The sequence below is a fragment of the Diceros bicornis genome, chromosome 22 (genome assembly GCF_020826845.1).
Source record: "Diceros bicornis minor isolate mBicDic1 chromosome 22, mDicBic1.mat.cur, whole genome shotgun sequence".
NCBI classification, from domain to species: Eukaryota; Metazoa; Chordata; class Mammalia; order Perissodactyla; family Rhinocerotidae; genus Diceros; species Diceros bicornis.
In genome coordinates, this window is record NC_080761.1 from 54,554,041 (window position 1) to 54,569,297 (window position 15,257).

A 15,257-nucleotide genomic window follows, 5' to 3' on the forward strand; every position below is an offset into this window, starting at 1 on the left:
TGAAGCCATAGGGAAGAAGGAAGAAAATATTTAGAGAATACCTCTTAATGTGCTAGGCACTTTTATGACAGTTACCTTGAGAGGTACATTCTCTCCCTACTCTGTAGGTGAAGAAACTGAGGCTCACGGAGGCCAGGTAATGTCCCCAGGCTTCTGAAGCTGCCGGGAGCCATAATGCAGGTGGGATCCGTCTGACTGACTACAACCCCTGTTCTTTTCACTGAGGCTTCCTGCCGTTTGTTTGAGTTTATCTGCTTTTGTGAATTTACTTCAAGTGGTCAGTCTTTTCCTTCCCTGGTTTTCTAGCATCTTTTGTTAATTTTTTCATAGAAAACACATTCTGTTAAAACATACCAGTGAGAGCAGTGTTTCTCAGTCTTTTCTGACTGCAGTGCATTTTATAGAGCAACCCAGTATGCAGACCAGTGCATATGTGTCAACCTGAAATGAGTTCTGAACCATGCTCCTTTCCCTTGCTGTGTGGTGCATTCTGATATTTTCTATTCCATTGTATTCTTACGGTTTCCTGTAGTTAAAATAGGTTGGTTGTGACTGGCTGAATTGGTCTCACAACCCTTGAATAGCCCACGTCCATAGGTTGACCCCGTGTTTTTGAAGGCTGGCCAATGGCTAGAGTGTTTATCAGTAGAGGACTTGAGAGGCCGTCTCCTCCAGAGCCTATCTCCTGTCCCAGCGGAACTCAGATCATGCTTCTTTGCTGCTGGCCACCCTATTGCCGTTGTTTTGCCTGGTGAGGCCGGAGGATGCCTCTCAAATGGTGTTCCGGCATTAAGTTGAGAACTTGGGAGCATATCCCGCTTATGCTTTTAGTGGCTTCCTGTAGATAATAGGTGTTTTAAACCACTTAACTGTCAGATTGTAACTTGCTCTGGCTAGTGTTGCCTTTGATCTTCTTTGTGTTTCCTCCCTGTTGGTCTTATTCCAGATTTTTTTCCTAAGGTACTTTATTTAGCTACTTCTTTCTTAAGTGAGTTTTAAAACCAAAGCAAAGTTTTGCCATTCATCCATCCATCTTGGAATTCACTTTTCTTTTTTATTTAGGTAGTACAGGGTAGCCTATTAAGAACAGAATTAATGGCCAAGTATCTGATTTTTTGTATACTATTTTCTAGTTCTACTTTTTAAAAATAAAAAATAAAAGAGCTAGGAGACTGGTATGCAAATAGGGCAGAAGAGCAACACTTGTGTGACCTGTCTGCCGCCAGGATAAGGTGAAGACGTGTGCCCCGTCCCAGAATGTCTCCTGACATGTACCACTCTTGTCTCTTCCCCAGCCCTCCAAGCCACAGCATCGTGGTGAATGGAAAAGAATGTATAAACTTTGCCTCATTTAATTTTCTTGGATTGTTGGATAACCCTAGGGTCAAGGTAAGTGGCACATATGCTGAAGTGGACAGATGGCCTCACTGACTGAAGAAACTGGGCATAAAATAAGGGACAAATGCAGCATGTCAGAGAGGGTTGTGTAAGCATTTGCCGTTACTCTTCTGACAGAGCTGTAGCCAGGATTTTGACAAAGGGCGCACGAAGGTCTGATGTGGCTTAGTGATGGGTGACAGTTAGAGAACTGTATGAGCCAGACCCGGGTGACAGTTGGAGACGCGTCTAGGAAATCGCTCCATCTCCTGTTGGGATTCTGGGCCAGTAAACATTTTTGAGGAAAGGCTTATGCCCACAAACACCAAAAAGTATAAAGACATCAAGTTGACCAGATTTTGATGATCAGGCTAGCATAACTTTTCCATGTTTTAAGTCATAAACCTAGATCTTGGCATCTGTCTGTCTTTCTTTATATCCTATTGTTAGAATCGTCATCGTACTAAGAAAGGAAGGAGAGTGGGGGAGGGAGGAAAGAGGAGCCGTGTGGGTTAGAGAATAGGAAATGTCAGTTTCGGATTCAAAGACGATTATTAAAATCTAATTTTTTTTTACTTCCACAAAGGCAGCAGCTTTGGCATCTCTAAAGAAGTACGGCGTGGGGACTTGTGGACCTAGAGGATTTTATGGCACGTTTGGTACGTTTCTGTCATGTTTTTCAGACTACGGCTTTCAAGAATTACGATTCAATTTGATTTCAAAACTCCTTAGAAAAGATATCCTTAATTAGTTGTGGTGTGAAGCTGGTGAGAGCCATTTCTTATCTAACTTTCTAGAACATTTCGTGTTTGGAACCATTGGTGGGAGGTGCCTTGGTCTGGGGTTGAATGTCGTTTGTGGAGAAGAGCTGTAGATACCTCAGGTGCACTGTCTGGGTAGGACGAAGTCTGAGCTGCTGTTGCGCATGCTCCAAGAGGCAGTGGCGTGAGGAGACACAGTTTGTTTCTGTTGTGCATGACAGATGTAAGGGGAGGGGTCCGGGAGCGGGTGGCTCTGCTCTTCGTGGTTGTGCAAGAACCCGGATCTTCCCCGTCTTGTTGCTGCAGTGCCGAGGGCACAGTCCTTGTCTTCGTGGCTGAAGCCACATAGTGAGGATGAGGGAGCAGGAGTGCGGACAGCAGTACCCTTTTAGGAGGGCAGGTGGCGGTGCGCATCACTGCCCGCATTCCATCCGTGAGAACACAGCCCTGGCCGTGCCTCACTGCAAAGCGGGCTGGGAAATAACTCTAGCTCTCACCATGTGCCCGGGGAGAAAGGCGAGAACAGATTGGGAAGCGATAGACTATGTAGCTGTTTTCTTTGTGGAAGGAAGACGAAGGATCCTTGATTTCCTTGTGTGTGAATGACCCGGGGACAGGCTAACTGCATGTTAGGATGAGGCTGTGGTTTCAGACACTACCAACTCCCTAACTCAGAGTCATCAAAGAAGATCGTGGCATTTTGTGGTTGTTTTTATTAAGTGTGTATTGTTCTTTGCTTCTGAAAATTTTGAAAATGTTGTTAAATAATTGTTCAGATGAGTATATTACTGGAAATAACATTCTGGCTTACAGACTGTCAGCGTGGGGAAAGTAGAGCCAGGGAAATCTCTTCTGCCTTCTGTCTTCATTTGCATTTTCTGGGTCTTTGTGTGTTTTTTTCACTTGCAAAGTTAAAGATGTTTTTATTTAAGGGAGGACCTTTCTTTATTCCTTAGCTAGTTTCGTGGTTAAATTATTTGTGTTGGAAACAGATGACGGGAGTTAGTGTCCAAGAATCCTACAGCTGGAAAGGATCTTAAAAATCTTGTATTCCAGCATCCCAACTATTCAGAGAAGACTGGAAAGCCCAGAGAGGTTAAGTGACTTCCTCATGGTCACACAGCTCATTAATTTCAACCTTAAAACTAGAAACCAAGTATCCTGACTCCTAGTCTTAATGGCAAGATCAAAGACTTGGCCAGGGTTGGATCAGAGTCTCCCTCTTGCCTCTAGCCTAGTGCAAACATGCGTTGTTTGCTTAGTTTTTATGGGTTGGGAATTATTTCCTTGATAAGTGTTAGAAAACTAGAAAAGGCATTTTTTTGGGGGTTGTTTGTTGTAATCTGATCAACAAGGCCTTCGTTCTGTGATCTGCTTGCTGAGGTAAGAAATTGCTTGCTTAAAAGCCTCTCTTCCTAGTGGATTTTATTTGCATGTGTGGCCTTGGCCTCTGCTTGGGAGTTAATCTGAGAAGACAGATAAGAGATTTATTGCTAAATCAAGTCATGAAAAAAAAAATGTTTCAAATCTTCAAGACCATTTTTCCCAGAGCTGTGGAAATATATTGTTAAAACAGTCAGTCAGCTTTCCCTTTGGATCACCTGAAGTTGTATTTGCATAATAGTGTGCTTTGTGCTTCCAAACGTGGGGTCTTGAGATGAATGATTTTTAAGTTAATTTTCTTGATTGAATAATTCAGTCCACGATATAAACTTTTAAAGGTTTGTAGAGATAGAGAGTGAAAAGTCCTCTCCCCACTGCCATTCCACTCCTCGCAAAAGACAGCTCTCAGTAGTTTCTGGTTAGTTCTTCCAGAGACTTTTTTTCAGCCTGTGCAAACCACTTGCATACATAGGTTTCCCCACCTTTTTTTTTTACAAAAACGATGGCATACCACACACACATTCTGGACCCTGCTGTTGGAGTGAGTTTGTTTTAAATTTAAATTGGATCGATCTTTCAGGTGTCTGAATGGGCCACCAGAGCAGTATAATGAACACATAGCTGTGTATCAACTCCTCTGTCAACTACTTTATTGGTCACTGAGTCCTTATCCTAGCTGTAGTTGAAAGTTCAAACAGATAGTGGCATCTGGACAAAGGTTGAAGGTTAATTTGCATTGTGGTGGTTTCTTAAGAAGACACCAAACCTACAGCTTGGAGTAATGTAACATGTAACGACCTCTGATAAACTCATAGCGTTCTTTCTTAACAGTTGCCCGTGCATACTTGTCATCTTTTTTCCTTTATATATGTATTGTCCCTATTTTTCATTTTTGGTTTTACAACAGGATATTTTCAATGTTTTTGTTTATTCTGGAGGTAATCACTTAAATTATTGTAGATATGTTAAATTACCTTGAAATTTCAGTGTTAGATAAGATCAGAGAAGCTACTTGAGGTCAGCTAAGGCTAAATTTTAAATCTCTAAAATGCCCTCCACAATTAAATTATATTCTAAATATTTAGGGTACATTTACTTTTTGCGCTGAGCAATAAAGCAGATATGAGGACTCCTTTCCTCTCATTTGAAGTTGCTTGTGTATTTGTGAGGCCAGGATCTCTTTCCCTGGACCCCAAAAGGTTGCTTTTAATTTTTTTTTTTTCTAGAAGTATTACATTCAGGCATCTACTTTCTTTTTTTTTTAATTTTTTTGTGAGGAAGATCAGCCCTGAGCTATCACCCATGCCAGTCCTCCTCTTTTTTTTTGCTGAGGAAGACCGGCCCTGAGCTAACATCTATTGCCAATGCTCCTCCTTTTTTTTTCCCTTTTTCTCCCCAAAGCCCCAGTAGATAGTTGTATGTCATAGTTGCATATCCTTCTAGTTGCTGTATGTGGGAGATGCGGCCTCAGCATGGCCGGACAAGTGATGCGTCGGTGTGCACCCGCGATCCGAACCCCAGGCCGCCAGTAGCGGAGCACGCGCACTTAACCTCTGAGCCACAGGGCTGGCCCCCAGGCATCTATTTTCAAAGACATAAATTCTTTCTCTTCAATCTTTTCTCAGCTTTTCAGGTAATGAATGTAAATCACTTGTTGTAAAAGTAAATATCCTTATTAAAGCATTCTCTTTATTTCATAGTAACACGTAGATGATACTGGATAATTGATACAGAAAAAGAAAATTGAACAACAATTGAGTTAAAATTCATCTAGTTTCTTAGACTAAATGTTCTCCTGCCTCCTAAAGGCCTAGCAGGTAGAAGTAAACAAGTTCTTATGATATTCTTGTAAGGACTATGTGATCAGAAGTTTTTAGCCTGCTCATTTTATTGTTTTAATGTGTATTTTAGAACCAAGCAAGTGGTTTATCATGTTATGGAGCCTTCCTTTCCTCTAAGGCTAATGGGGTCCCAGTACATTTTGGTAGTTTCTTGTTGAACTTGCTGTTCATTTGTTTTGTTTTTAATACATTCAGATCTCATTTACCTGTGGTTTATCACTGGTGCCCAGGATCTGCTTTGCATATACAATACCTGCTTGGCTCTTTGGTCTTAAACTAGATCAAAAGACAATTAATGGCAGGGTTTCATGGTGAGCGATAGTGGCATTTAATTGTTTTCTAGAGCCAATAGTAAACAATTGTTCATTTGTTTATTTTTAAAAATATTTTCTTTCTTTGTTTTAGCGCAGCCAACTGCACCATGACTGCATGTTTTAGTAGGAAGAGCATTTGGTCATAAAATTCCTGGATCTGCCATTTCTTCCTACCAGTCATGGGATTGTAGTTTTCACAATGTAGGAGGGGAACAATCCTTCTTTGCACAGCTTAGAACATTTTGGTAAGAATCACAAAACATTTTGAAAAACATTGAACACTGGATTTATGTTCTAGTGAGTGTGTAAATGATATTATTTGTGCTTTTAAGAAAAATTGTACAACTCTCAAGGAGTTTAAAAAAAAACAGTGTGTAACAAAAACATGGAGGCCTTAAGAGAAAATGTAGTTGGGTGATTATTTTTAGACTGTTCTAAAGTTGACAATTTTATGGTCCTTCCTCTGGAAAACAACCAAGAAGGCTATAATATCTCTTCTTATTCTAATCAGAATAATAAGAGGAAATATATATTTTTTTAATTTTATTTATTTATTTATTTTTGCCCCCCAAAGCCCCAGTAGATAGTTGTATGTCATAGCTGCACGTCCTTCTAGTTGCTTTATGTGGGATGCCCCCTCAGCATGGCCGGAGAAGCAGTGCGTCAGTGCGCGCCCGGGATCCGAACCCAGGTCGCCAGCAGTGGAGCGCGCGCACTTAACCGCTAAGCCATGGGGCTGGCCCATAAGAGGAAATATTATATAAATGGGAAACTGAACAAGTGACTTTAATATGAGATAATCCTTAAATATCCAGGATTTGGATAACTTAATTAGAAGATAGTGTAACTTTTTTCCTTTTAAAAGAAAACCTTTTCTTTTATTCTACAAATATTGACTTCATTGAATAAACGCTTACACAGCCTATTGCCTTTTCCATGCCAGGCTTTGTTCTGAGTTCTAAGCGTTAACTTGTGCGGTTCTCGTAACAATCCTTTGAGGCAGGTACAGCTGTTACCCATTTGATAGATGAGGGACCTGAGACACACAGAGCAGTTTCAGGCCTGTCCAGGGTCCATACCTGGCAATGAGGGAGCCCAGATCTGAACCCCCTGTGATGGCCGCCATGGGCAGGCCCTGTGCTGGGTGCCAGGCATCCCGTATGGGCCCTGCCTCCCGTCGAGCGGGTGGGAAAAAGGGCGGCAAGTGGCTTTCTGGCCACCTCCCTCTGTGGCCTCTTCCCTACTGTGATCATTCCTGGCAGTGAATTGGGGAATGTAGCGCTTTACTTGCACTGCATGCAAATCTCTGGTACCAACCGGTGAAACAGATCGTACACGCAGAAGACCGACATCAGAAGTCGGGGAACATGCCCTGGCAGTTTTCCTGTTTGCTTCCTCCCCCTCCCTTGGGTTGAGAGTTTCTTCCTTGCACAGAGTAGCCATCATACATCAAGAGAAGTTACGCAGCTCCCAATATTTACCTGTCACAAAACTGGCTTTGCAAGGCTGACATCAGGTAAAACTCAGTGTCTTTAGGTAGGAGGAGGAAAAGGCCAGTCTTTTTTTTTTTTTTTTTTTTTGTGAGGAAGATCAGCCCTGAGCTAACATCCATGCCAATCCTCCTCTTTTTGATGAGGAAGACCAGCCCTAAGCTAACATTTATTGCCAGTCCTCCTCTTTTTTCCTTTTTCTCCCCAAAGCCCCAGTAGATAGTTGTATGTCATAGTTGCACATCCTTCTAGTTGCTGTATGTGGGACGCCACCTCAGCATGGCCAGACAAGCGGTGTGTCGGTGCGCGAAGGCCAGTCTTTTTTAAACTTTTGGGAATAGACAAGAACCAGTAAGTCATTGATTTATTGTATAGAGATTCTTCTTACCACTTTATTGCAATGACATAAAAATGGTTATGAGTATATATAATGATGAGAATACTCTGAACATACAGTTTCCATCCACTGGGTAGCTAACTCTATAAAGCCCTGAAACAAAGCCAGGATTGTCTTCCTGCCTCCTCACTAATCCATGAGAAGAGTCATTTCATAAGTCTACAGGATGATTTAAAATCCCTTTTGTAGTTAGCAAAAAAAGTTTGTCTGCATCCATAGCATGGTTTTTCTTTTTGAAGTGGAGCTGTTGAATGAAAGCAATTCACTGTGGCTTGTGTTGTTCATCTGCTAGCTAAATTGTGAAGTTTTGGGATAGATAGTCCCAATTTAGAGGCAGCATTGTAATTTGAAGCAGGCCTCCTATGGGGGCCCTGCTCTCATGTCTAATCAGAAGAGAGAGGCCGCGAGGTGGTGGGTCCTGCCTGAAGGGAGGGTGCTCAGAGAGCACTAACGCAGAAGAAAAGGAAGGTGCATCCGTGCTCAGCGCCATGGTGGGTGGCTGGTTCTCTTGTGCTCTGCTGCTTTCCTCGTTCTTGTCAAATTTCGCCTGGAACCTTTCACTGGCAGCATCTCTCATAGAAGGGTGGGCAGTCAGGTGCAGGATTCTCAGACTTCGTGGTGTTGATGTCTCATATCTGATGCTTGAAGAACTAGAGGCCCCTTTGGTACCTTTTTGATGAAATGGGATACATTCTTCTTAACTGTGTTATTGTAAAATCCCACGTTTATTTAATGTTGGTATATTGAAAGTATCAGTTCTATAAGATGACTGTAACCCATTGGTAATGGAAATCAAATGGTAATTCATGTGTTTTTAGCATAATAGATAATGTTGGTACACATTTTAACTTATAAGGAAGCATGCTTAGTTTTTTATCATTACTTGATTGCAATGAGATAAATAGTTGATTTTCACAATTCTGTAGCATCCTTTAGGAAGTCTGTAAATAAAATGGGCTTCACTTTATTTTCTGGACATAGCTGCTGAATTTTCAAATTCCTCACTATATCTCTCTTGCCATCAAATTGGGGTTGAATTTAGACCATCTGTATCCTCTACTCTCTCACTCAGTGGCTGGTTCCCACTCCAGCCTTTGGTTCACAAGCGAGTGTTCTCTGTCTTCAGTCAGAAACCACTGTGGGTGTGTTGTAGTTCTGAGTGTGGAAGGGACCCCAGTGCTTCAGACCAGTAGGTTAGAGGCTCAGTGTACCCTTGTACCCACTCTCCGGGCTTTGAGCTCTCTGATGACAGCTGCCAGATGCCTCTTTCGTCTATGTCACTTTGTCAAGTGGCAGAAACCCTATATTTCTCCCTGATCCAGAGCTTATCAGAGTATCTGTCTTTATGTGATATTCACTAAATATTTGATTAATAAATGAATTAACTGAGAAGAGAGTGTTGGACCCCCCTCATCTAACTACCTTTTTGTGTGTGTATGTGAGGAAGACTGGCTCTGAGCTAACATCCATTGCCAGTCCTCCTCTTTTAGCTGAGGAAGATTAGCCCTGAGCTAACGTCTGTGCCCATCTTCCTCCATTTTGTATGTGGGATGCCGCCACAGCATGACCTGATGAGCAGTGTGCAGGTCTGCACCTGAGATCCTAACCTGCGAACTCGGGGCCACCCAAGCAGAGTGTGCAAACGCAACCACTACGCCACCAGGCCAGCCCCCTAACTTTTTTAAAAAATATAATCCTTTGTGAAGTTGAAACTTTTATAATTCTTAATTTTGCCTTTTACAATGGTCCTTCCTTATCTGCAGGGGATATGTTCCAAGACCCCCCGTGGATGCCTGGAACTGCCGTTAGTACCGAACCCTGAATATGCTATGTCTTTTCCTGTACATATATACCTTTGATAAAGTTTAATTTATAAATTAGGCACAGTAAGAGAGTAACGACAATAACTAATAATAAAATAGAACAATTATAAAAGTTACCACAGATCTTAGCAGCCTCAGCATCTGATTTTTTTTCTTTCCTTATTAAGTCCAGAACTTTCACGTTTTCACTTAAAGGAAGCACTTTACGGCTTCTCTTTGGCATATCCGAAGTGCCAGCATCACTCCTCTTGTGCTTTGGGACCATTATTAAGTAAAATAAGGGCTACTTGAACACGAGCACTGCACTACCTCACAGTCGACCTGGTAACTGAGACGGCTACTGAGTGACTAATGAGTGGGTGGTGTCTATGGCGTGGATCCGCTGGACAAAGGTGTGATTTCCATCCCCAGCAGGATGGAGCTAGACAGTGCCAGATTTCATCACGCTACTCAGAACAGTGCACAATTTAAAACTTATGAATTGTTTATTTCTGGAATTTTTTACTTAATATTTTCGGACTGAGGTTGACCGCGGGTAACTGAAACCTCAGAAAGCAAAACTGCAGATAAGGGGAGACTACTGTACTAGTAAAAAGCATCACAATAAGATTGGCTTGCCTCTCATGAATGGGTTTACAGATTTTAGATATTTTATTCACATGTACTAAAAAGTTGTTTTTGTGTTTCCTGTAGCTGAACTGGCCTTACTCACTTGTCTCTTCCTGGAAGGTGGTGGAAACCGTACCCTTGACAATTAACTGTGTCTCTCTGCTTAGAGTGGAAGTACATAGTCTACTCAGAGTTGAGCTCTGTACCTAACTGGGTTAAGTTGTCTCTTGTGTGTCTCAGTCCTTCAGGTCTTGCCCTCTCCCCCTTCTCGCTAAGAAGGCTTCTGTGGCTGAGGCAGCATCCATGTCCTTCTGGAACGGGGAGGTGCAGGGCCGTGCCTTCTCCCTGGTCTCTGCAGTGAGGTACCAATGCTGGTGCTGCCTAGATGGAAGGCTGAGCTGAGGGGTGGCGTAGTTCACCAGTTTCCTGGAGTGATGCCCTCACCCACTATAGTTATCAAAACAGCATGGTACTGGTATGAAAACAGACACACAGATCAGTGGAACAGAATGGAAAGCCCAGGAATAAAACGATACATCTGTGGACAGCTAATCTTTGACAAAGGAGCTAAGAACATACGGTGGAGAAAGGAAAGTCTCTTCAATAAATGGTGCTGGGAAAACTGGACAGCCACATGTAAAAGAATGAAAGTACACCATTATCTTACACCATACACAAAAATTAACTCAAAATGGATTAAAGACTTGAAGGTAAGACCTGAAACCATAAAACTCCTAGAAAAAAATATAGACAGTATACTCTTTGACATCGGTCTTAGCATCTTTTTGAATACCATGTCTACTCAGGCATGGGAAACAAAAGAAAAAATAAAGAAATGGGACTACATCAGACTAAAGAGCTTCTGCAAAGCTAAGGAAACCAAGAACAAAACAAAAAGACAACCCACCAACTGGGAGAAAATATTGGCAAATCATATATCTGACAAGGAGTTAATGTCCAAAATATATAAAGAACTCATACAACTCAACAAGAAAAAAACGAACAACTCAGTCAAAAAATGGGCAAAGGATATGAACAGACATTTTTCCAAAGAAGATGTACAGACGGCCAACAGGCACATGAAAAGACGTTTAACATCACTAATCATTAGGGAAATGCAAATCAAAACTATGATGAGATATCACCTTACACCTGTTAGAATGGATATAATTACCAAGACAAAGAATAACAAATGTTGGAGAGGATGTGGAAAAAGGGAACCCTCATACACTGCTGGTGGGAATGCAAACTGGTGCAGCCACTATGGAAAACAGTATGGAGATTTCTCAAAAAATTAAAAATAGAAATTCCACATGATCCAGCTATCCCGCTATTGGGTATTTCTCCAAAGAACTCGAAATAAGCAATTCAGAGAGGCTTATGCACCCCTATGTTCATTGCAGCATTATTCATGATAGCCAAGACATGGAATCAACCCAAGTGCCCATTAACTGATGAATGCATAAGGAAGATGTTGTGTGTGTGTGTACACACACACACACACACACACACACAGTGGAATACCACTCAACCGTAAAAAAAGACAAAATCATCCCATTTGCAACAACGTGGATGGACCTTGAGGATATTATGTTAAGCGAAATAAGCCAGACAGAGAAAGACAAACACCGCGTGATTTCACTCATATGTGAAAGAAAAACAAACACATGGACAAAGAGAACAGATTAGTGGTTACCAGAGGGGAAAGGGGTAGAGGTGGGGCAGAAGGGGTAAAGGGGCACATGTACAGTGACAGATAAAAATTGGATTTTAGTGGTGAGCACGATGCAGTCTATACAGAAACTGATATAATGTACACCTGAGATTACACAATGTTATAAACCGTTATGACCTCAATAAAATAAAAATTAAAGAAAAATAAAATAAAAAGAAATTCAGACAGAAACCCAGTCCTGCAGAGTGACGGCAGGTTCCACAACTAAGTGCTAACACAGACTGTTGGAGGAGTGACCCCCACCATTCAAAGTCTCACTGTCTTGATGCAGAGGATGTGGGGTTCTCTTTAAGTGAACTACTTTTCTTTTTTCTTTCTTTTCCTTTTAAAAGCTGGTTGATAGTTGTCATAGTGCCTAGTTTGGTACTGTCTGCTAAAATACAAAAAGTCATTAATAAAACAAATGTCCTACATTGGGAAAGCCTCAGTGTTGTTGGCTAAGGGAAGTTAGAGCAGGTAAAGTCACTGGGCCTGGAATTCTTGTGGTGGAGTGATAGGAAAGCAAAACCCAGAGCGGGAGCTGCCACAGGAGCACGTTTTGTGGACAGATGAGGAGCTCGTTCAGGTCACAGCTTAGAGAAGTAGTTTTGGCTCGGAAGTATCTTAATAGCTCTTACATAATTATAACTTAAAAATAGTTTCATTTTGGCCATAAGGTAAAAGTATTAGTAACTAAACTGCTTACATTATTTTCTTTATTCTTTAGTTGAAGAAAAGGAATTATAAGACAGTTTAACCATTTAACTTTTTATTGTTGAAATAGATGTGCACTTGGATTTGGAGGACCGCCTGGCAAAATTTATGAAGACAGAAGAAGCCATCATCTACTCGTATGGATTTGCCACCATAGCCAGCGCTATTCCTGCTTACTCTAAGAGAGGGGACATTGTGTTTGTGTAAGTAACCTTTACCTACGTTTTGAATCAAAATTCCTTTGGAAATGATGTTGACCTTCCTAGGAAATTCCTTTGTTAGAGGTTATCTGCCTGAAATAATACTGAGTTTTTGTTTTTAAAGAAATACATAGTCACCCCAGCAAGTAATTCTACAGAGTTTGTGAGACCTTCATGACAAGGATGTGTAAGTGTCGCTACTTCGTTAGCTGCCATTATGATTTTATTTATCAATGTCAGGAAGGCCAGGTTTACCCAGGATGAGGCCACTTTCCTTCCTAAGCAGCTCTGTCACAGTGTGGTGTCCTTGTAAGTCTGTGGTCACAACCCACGTGGTCACTCACACCATGTGGCAGTCACTCCACTTCTCATTATCCCCACCCCAAACTCCTGGTCTCTGCTGATCTTGCTTCATGGCTTATTAAGAACATGGAAGCTGTGAGTTGGGGACTTCCTTAACTTTCCATGAGCAAATCTGCACACTTGCGTGCGAATGCACTGCCTGTGTGGATTGCCCTTTACCGTGGAGAGGAAGAATGGAGAGGAGTGGAGTGAGGGCTGGCCTAGCCCAGGCAGCTGGTTACACTGTCAGAAACACCCACCTCTAGCCCAAGCTTCTGTCATCTTTTGAGTGGACTATTAAGTGACTCTTTTAATTTTAGGGCTCAAATTTACTTTTGTTTCCTCTTTTTATTTTTCTAACCCTATAGCCAGAATAATACTTTTAAAAACTGCAAACCTGATTGTGTCACACTCCCTTTAAGAGCTTCCATTGTTCCTAAAATAAAGATGTAAGTCCTTATTACAACCTTGTGCATTCTAGATTACCTTTTCAGACTCACTTTCTACCATTTTCCCTCAGGTGATTGTGCTGTAGCCTCACCAGCCTTATATGCTAGTTTCCTTTCACCTCAGGGCCTTTGCACATGCTAGTCCCTATGCACATGCCCTGTGTTCCTTGTCTCGTCTACTTAATTCCTGCTCATCCAGCTCACCCTGCACATATACCACCTCAGCAGAAAAGCCTTCCCAAACCTCTCAGACCAGGTCAAGACCCCTGCTGCACATGGAGAAAATATTATAGCTAGAGGAGTTTGATATCCTTGTGAATCCATGAACACGTGGGCACTCACACTGCTTGTCAAAGTCCCTCTGCTTCTTAGGCCTGCCTTATGAGTGTGCATGCACACACATGCACGCACACACCCTCTGCTCTCTGCTCATTTTGCCTCAGACTCACTCCACTCTTCTTTTATAGCACTTTCAACAGTTTATGCTAGTCCATTGCTAGGATGACATTTGCCATTTAGTAGTGCTCAATAAATACCAGTTCAGTAAGTGGATGAATGACGGCTGAAGCTCAAAAGAGGAGTCCAAGTGACTGGGCTTCAGAACTCGGGTTACCTTGGCCCCTGCACCGCCCTGCTGCTGCTCAGTCACTGTTGGGACTCCCGTTGTGCAGCAAGCTCACGCACGTGCTGCAGCTCTGGCTCTCCTGGGGGCTTTTCAGGACACATGTGGCCCAATTCCCCTCGTAGCCCAGCAACAACCTGGGAGCATTCTAGCGCATCGCCTGAGCCTCAGTAGTGTTGTTGCCTGATGTGACCATGAAAATGAACGTTTTTATTCACTTTTTGTACATAGGTAAAAATCAAATACAGTCGTCCGCTGCATAATGTCATTTTGGTCAGGGGTGGACCACATACATAACGGTGGTTCCATGAGATTAGTACCATACAGCCTAAGTGTGTAGTAGGCTGTACGATCTGGGTTTGTGTAAGTGCACTCTGTGATGTTCACACAGCAACGAAATCAGCTAACTACGCATTTCTCAGAACATATCCCCATCGTTTAAGTGACACATAACTGTAATAAGAAAGACCCATCACAAACCTGAGAGCTGCTGGTTTAGAGTTTCTAGGTTTTCGGTAAAAGCATAGTTACAGACAACTACAGTGTCATCCGGTATCACTTTATACCAGCACCCCACTATAAATTCCTTCTTGAGTTTTAAGTCCAGAAAAAGTTTACAATTACAGTTAAACTTGTATACTTCCTTTGTCAGATAATAAATACTACGTTGTCCTTTTGGTTTTAACTGCTAGGAAGCCTGGGTTAAATTCCCTTTCAATTGTCATACCCAGTGTCTTAGAACTTCAGTTTCTGGTGAGTCATTAGACCACCTAATTATTCTCTTATGCATCGTTTTAAATATTCTCCCTGAAATTTATTTGAAAGTAGGAACACTAGAGGTAAAAAGCGTGTTTAGTAAATTTTTTTATAAATTGTTTTTGATAAATTTATTAGACATGGACATGTCCGATACTTCATTTCTTCCTTTTGGTAAGTAGTGATAGTGCTTTGCCAGTAGTAGGTCTCAGCACAATGGTTGTTCGTGTACCTAAGTCTATCCTGGTCACTCTACTGAGTCTATGTTCATATTACTCCATATACATTTTTTTAATGGAATGTTTTATAATGAGATAATTGTAGATTCACATACACTTGTAAGAAATAGTTCTGTGTGCCTATTACCCAGTCTCCCCCAATGATCCCCTCTTGCAAAACAATAATACAGTTTTACAGCTGGGATATTGACATTGATAAAGTCAAGATACAGAATATTTCCATCAC

At 41.8% G+C, this 15,257-nt stretch overlaps 1 protein-coding gene across 1 annotated transcript in view; it reads left to right on the top strand.

Moving 5' to 3' along the window:
* SPTLC1 (serine palmitoyltransferase long chain base subunit 1) overlaps positions 1 to 15,257 on the top strand; it is a 65,219-nt gene that overhangs the window by 20,231 nt on the left and 29,731 nt on the right. Inside the window, exons 4-6 of the mRNA XM_058566020.1 lie at positions 1,296 to 1,389; positions 1,964 to 2,036; positions 12,494 to 12,626. Of these exons, the coding sequence (XP_058422003.1) occupies positions 1,296 to 1,389; positions 1,964 to 2,036; positions 12,494 to 12,626 (300 nt within the window). The remainder of the gene's footprint in view (positions 1 to 1,295; positions 1,390 to 1,963; positions 2,037 to 12,493; positions 12,627 to 15,257) is intronic.